We start from the raw sequence: 6,175 nt of genomic DNA on the forward strand, positions 1-6,175 counted from the left end.
AAAATCTCATGCATTTTAAACATAAAACATTAACTTATAGTCTTATAATAACTAATAATACAAAATATTAAGGTTTACAATACTTAAATTCCACATAAGAATAGCCATCATCCATTACTAATAACACAAAATATTAATTGTGTATGATGACTAGGCCGACTTCGGGTGACCCAAGCCATGACCCGTACCCGATCCAAAATAATGACCGGGTCTATTTTTGAAACCCTTATCCGACTCTAAATCCAGTAAAATCACACCAAAATAGTCTCTAAAATATTTGAAATCGGATCGGATCTTCGAGTCGGGCCGGGCCATGCGCACCCTAGTTGATTAAATGACTTGGATATAAAGTTTTATTGTTTGGATATATATTCTTTTAAAAAATCCCACTATATAAGAAGAGAAAGAGAAAGAGAAACAGAAAGAGAAAGATAAAAGGCTAAAATAGTTCATTCATTCTCACTCTCAAAAATCTCTCTCCTCTCTCAATTCTCTCCTCATCACATTGCAAGCACCCCACCACACACTCCTTCGTTAATTCATCAACAAAAGAAAAAAAAAAAAAACCAACCTCTGTTCACTTTTGTTTCATCCCAAAGCTCTTAACTTTTCCTTCATCCAGAAGCGTTGAAACTCTCTCTTTCTCTCTATCTCTCTCTCTTTCTCCCTCTGCATTTCTCTTTCCACCGATGGTGCTGATTGAGTCTCAGGAATCGTTGGTGTCTCTGATACGTAATCACCATCTCTTCCCTTTCTCTCTTAATCGATCGGTGGCGATCGTAATGCCACTAATCGCAAACTTATTGAGCATGTGAATTTTGTTCTGGATTCTCTGTTTTTTTTTTCCCTCTTTATTCCGTTTTTCCCCCAATTTTTGGTTGCGTATTCAGGGCAACTGCACTTGTCAAATTTGGTTACTCTGATCTTTGAACAACACACCTAAAAAAGAAGAATAGTTATAAAAAGAAAAGATTTTTACGCTTACCGATGAATAATTGATTGAAACAAATTGGTTCTAATTTGCAAGTCCCCTGTTTCTGGGTTTTTGCTAGCTATGGAGGGAGATTATGATATGTTCCTTCGTTTTGATTGCTATGATCTCACTTTGATGAATCATGATGAGTTCACGTGAAGGAGGGGTTTCACAATTTTGGTTGCAATTTGCAAATTTGTAAATTTTCCTTTTACTTTTTGTTTGGAATATACCTTTCATTAAGGGGAATGATTACTGTTACTTCTCCTCAAAGTTTTCGTCTTTCAATTCAGCTTCACATATACATCCCCTTATTTAATGCTTTTTCTCTTCACCTGAGTCATCTAAAATCCGAATCATCTGTTTCATGAAATGATCGGTGATGATTTTATTACCTTTTTTATTTTTTCAATTAATTTTTTTGAAGTGATTTTCTGTGTTTCTGATCATAGGAGATAAAAACCAGTTTCATGATTCTAAGTGTCTAAACCAATTGCATGGCCTCTGGTGCTTGTAATTGATAGTATTTTTACCAAATGGAAGTAGTTGGTCCTATGATTCAGAATTTTTCTTTTTTTTTTTAAGAATTTTTATTCTTTTTTTCTTAAACTGTGTCACATAATGAGTTTATGCAAGTATGTTTTTTCTTTGTAGGTTTGAGACCTGAGATTTGCTAGTCAATTATATTTTTGAGGTACACACTTTAGTTAGAGAAACAGAGAAATTAAATTAAAGTTAACTAATGTAGTAGCATTAATAATAAATTTGCACATATTCTTTCTTGTGTTTGTGTTTTTTTGTTCCATAATTATCAGAAGTTTAGATCATTTCCACTGCAAAAAGTTTGGGCACTGCAAAAGGTTTCTTGGCAGTGCCCAATGGATGCCACAACAAGCGGAACCCCAACTATACAATACCATCATAACATCCCTGACCAGCCAATCACAACTGCCATTGTTGTTGCCACACCAATTCCAACATTTCAAAGGCAGCAACGCCATTGCTTCGGGGACGCGTCCCCGGGGGAGTTTCCCTTGTCTGCTAACCCCTCCATTGTCCTTCATGTCCTCACAGCATGTAATTTGGACCCTCAAGACCTTGCCAAACTAGAGGCAAGTCCTATGCTTATTATTATTATTATTATTAAGTAGCCAAAAATGGAGTGTGTTTGATAGAAAACTAAAGCTTTTAACTTTCCATTGCACTGAATTCATTAAAAGTTTCAAAAAATTTTCCACTTTTAACTATTTGAAAAGTGCCCTACTATTTAGCAAAACCCTTCTAATACTAACAGAAGCTTGGAAATTGCTTCTCTGGAGTGAACTTCTTTCTAAAGTGACGAAATGAGGTTGTATAGGGCCTTTGATCATTTAATGATTATGAATTGTTTTATTGGTCTGAGGGTGGATACTCTCTCACTTTCACACTTTAGAGATATTAATCTCATTGTAGAGGAGAATTATCCGCCATTATGAAGCTGTTATTGAATTATAGACCAAATGCCAATAATTCTGCCTTTGGTTCTGATTTTGCTGCTATAGGCAACATGCTCTTTCTTCAGGCAGCCAGCAAACTTTGCCCCTGATTTCGATTTGTCCTTGTCGGAGATTGCTGCGCTGGACATGTGTCAAAAGAGAGCCATATTTAAGCCAATGTCCACAGAACAAAGGGAAGATTTGAAGCGAAGATGTGGAGGCTCATGGAAGTTGGTGCTGAGGTATTTGCAAGCCGGAGAAGCATGTTGCCGGAGGGAGAAGTCACAGGCAATAGCAGGTCCTGGTCATAGCATTGCTGTGACGTCAAATGGAGTTGTTTATTCATTCGGTTCCAACAGTTCAGGACAACTAGGGCATGGCACCACTGAGGAGGAATGGCGGCCTCGGCCGATAAGGTTGGAAAACATTTGGACATTCCTTTATCCTTACAGTATATCCTGTAAGGATAACCGGAAAGTGAACTAGTTGATTTAAAGTTAACAGAACTCCCATTGTGTTTCAGAACCTTGCAAGGCATTCGAATTATACAAGCTGCTGCTGGTGCTGGGAGGACCATGTTGATAAGCGATTCGGGGCAAGTTTATGCATGTGGCAAAGATTCTTTTGGGGAAGCCGAGTATGGAGGTCAAGGGTCTAAAATGGTTACAGCTCCACAATTAGTAGAGTCTTTAAGAAACATATTTGTTGTACAGGCTGCAATTGGGAATTTCTTCACAGCTGTGTTATCAAGAGAAGGAAGGGTTTATACATTTTCTTGGGGTAGTGATGGAAAACTTGGACACCACACCGATCAAAGTGATGTGGAACCCCATCCTTTATTAGGAGCTCTGGAAGATATTCCAGTGGTGCAAATTGCTGCTGGATATTGCTACCTTCTTTGTCTGGCTTGTCAACCTAGTGGAATGTGAGCTCCAACTACATTTCTTTTCTTAACATGTTGCATATTTTGTTTGACAAGAAGAAAAATAGTTTTGGTAGTTATGTGATCCAATTCGGGCTTTGTTTCATGCTCAAATTTTAAAGCACTTTTTCGGGAATTTACAGGTCTGTATACTCAGTTGGTTGTGGCCTGGGAGGCAAGCTTGGACACGGTTCAAGAACTGATGAGAAGTACCCTCGTTTGATCGAACAGTTCCAGTTGTTAAACCTTCAACCAATGGTGGTTGCTGCTGGTGCATGGCATGCTGCTGTTGTAGGACGGGATGGCCGAGTGTGCACATGGGGATGGGGCCGTTATGGTTGCTTGGGGCATGGGAATGAAGAATGTGAATCAGCACCTAAGGTTGTGGAAGCATTGAGTAATGTCAAAGCTGTTCATGTTGCAACGGGAGATTACACAACCTTTGTAGTGTCTGATGATGGTGATGTGTATTCATTTGGCTGTGGGGAATCTGCTAGTCTTGGACACAATGCTGGAATCGACGAACAGGTCGGTCTGCTATGTTTTCTTATTTGAAAATTGAAAGAAAGTTGCTTTCAAATGTGTTTCACATTTCTTCCTTCCCCAATAGTTGCATAGTTTTTCCAATGTAAGCCATGGACCTCACTCTTAGTTACACATGTGCCTCTCTGATGCCTTAAAATAAAGCCGCGAGTAATAGCAATTGGTAACATTCAATTTTAGGGTAATCTTTATCTGTCGAACAATGACTAGACATTTCTCTCAAAAAGAAAAACAAAATTGATTTATATTTGTTTGTGTGCAGGGCAACAGACATGCAAATGTGTTGAGTCCGGAGCTCGTAACATCGCTGAAACAGATCAATGAAAGGGTGGTACAAATTAGCTTGACGAATTCCATATATTGGAATGCTCACACCTTTGCCCTAACCGAATCTGGAAAGCTGTACGCATTTGGGGCCGGAGACAAAGGACAGCTAGGAATTGAGCTTGTTGCAAACCAAACCGAAAGGGGAAATCCGGAAAGGGTCGACATCGATCTTGGTTAAATTGTTTGTGCCTGCACCACTAGCTTTCAAATTCTTTTGAATCATGCCATTCTCTAATTTATGGTAACCATGCACAGGTTTAGTGTTTAAGTTTCAGTTTCTACTTTGTAAATATAATCAAAGAATGCACTCAGAAGGTCCAAAGTAGGTAAACAACTAACAAGGGCCTTTAACTTATGTTTTATGGGTTGTTGATATTTCTCGTAGGATTGTTCTGCACGTTGATAGATGATACATTTGTGAAGGTTTATTTTCAGTGTTAGTTGTTGTCTTCAATTGTTTCTCATAGATCATTTGTCAAGTTTAGCATTCATGCATCATGAAAGGACTCATGCTTTGGATTTATCTACTCTTTAAGTATTTGAAACTAGTTGCAAGTGATTATCTTCCGGGGAAGGTAATACTAGGATGATATATATATATATATATATATATATATATATATATATATATATATATATATATATATTATTATTATTTACTTTCTATTTTCCGGAGTGAAACCAATGTATCCGTTGTGGGAGCAGTGACTAATCCTCTTTCCATTAATGGAGCTCTCTGCGCGGGTAAGTGTTGGTTATGAGATGCGGATAGATTTCGAATCTCCATCACTTGGCTAAGTGACTTATTAAATTTGGATATTCTTACTAAACTTTAGTGCACAAAGTAATATCTTTTTTCTTTCTCTTTTAGATTTATTCTAAAATTAACGTGAATGCTGAAATGGCATTAAGACCATCTTCAACAGGAAATTCATTTCAGTTCCTGTTTATGGCTCACCTATTATAAAAAGTAACTCCACATCAGTTTTTGCGTCATAAACAGTAAATAAGAACTCAAAACATCTCTCTCTCTTCTCCATTAGGAGGAACTAACTTTAGTCCCTGTTGTGGTTTCACTTAATTAATTAATTAATTAAAATACTTGAAATTAATGTAATTAATTTTTTTTCAATAATATAATTTAAATTTATTAAATTTAAAAATAATTCACTATTATTGTGAAATTGTCATATGTGTTCAATCAAGTCCTCTTTCAATTGTCTATGCTGTTGCTTATTTCGAAGATGGGCATTTTTTTGGAGAAATTGATGGTATGGTGCGAAATCTTCTTCTTCCAGCTGAGGTTGTGATAAGCCATTTTCGACATCATCATACTCTAAGTCTTGAGCAAAATTTCCTGCATAAGTATCTCTTTCATCCTCAACAATCATATTATGCAATATAATACAAGCTCTCATTATGTTGGCAAGCTTCTTCTTTTCCCAAAAACGAGCTGGACCACGTATAATTGCAAAGCGTGCTTGCAACACTTCGAATGCTCGCTCCACATCTTTTCTGTGCCCTTCTTGGTATTGTGCAAATAACTTGCGTTTTTTCCCTTGTGGTTTTGAGATTGATTTGACAAATGTGACCCATTCAGGATAAATACCATCTGCTAAATAATATCCCATAGTATAATTATTACCATTAATAGTATAATTTACCTTCGGAGCACGATCGTTTAGAATATCATCGAACACTGGAGAACGATCTAATACGTTGATATCGTTATTTGAACCAGAAACTCCAAAGAACGCATGTCATATCCAAAGGTCTGAAGATGCTACAACCTCAAGTACTATGGTTGCAACCCCATGATAACCACTCATGTACATACCTTTCTACGCCTTTGGACAATTTTTTCATTGCCAATGTATGTAGTCAATGCTACCCAACATGCCAGGGAAGCCACGACCCTCCGCCATTTGTAGCAGG

General features: G+C 37.3%; 1 protein-coding gene across 2 annotated transcripts; it reads left to right on the forward strand.

The window, feature by feature from the left end:
* Positions 1-419: 419 nt before the first annotated feature.
* On the forward strand, positions 420-4,694 carry LOC112715097 (ultraviolet-B receptor UVR8). 2 transcript variants are annotated; one of them, XM_025766854.3, is made up of 7 exons: positions 420-732; positions 1,628-1,667; positions 1,789-2,085; positions 2,515-2,864; positions 2,972-3,373; positions 3,514-3,898; positions 4,176-4,694. In XM_025766854.3, exons 3-7 carry the CDS (start codon positions 1,852-1,854, stop codon positions 4,416-4,418), a joined length of 1,614 nt encoding a protein of 537 aa, XP_025622639.1. In that variant the 5' UTR covers positions 420-732; positions 1,628-1,667; positions 1,789-1,851; the 3' UTR covers positions 4,419-4,694. The 2 variants fall into 2 exon arrangements, with proteins under 2 accessions (XP_025622639.1, XP_029145422.1); XM_029289589.2 differs by having other exon boundaries at positions 420-1,667.
* The last annotated feature ends 1,481 nt before the right edge of the window (positions 4,695-6,175 follow it).

The sequence above is a fragment of the Arachis hypogaea genome, chromosome 10, assembly GCF_003086295.3.
Source record: "Arachis hypogaea cultivar Tifrunner chromosome 10, arahy.Tifrunner.gnm2.J5K5, whole genome shotgun sequence".
Lineage (NCBI taxonomy): Eukaryota > Viridiplantae > Streptophyta > Magnoliopsida > Fabales > Fabaceae > Arachis > Arachis hypogaea.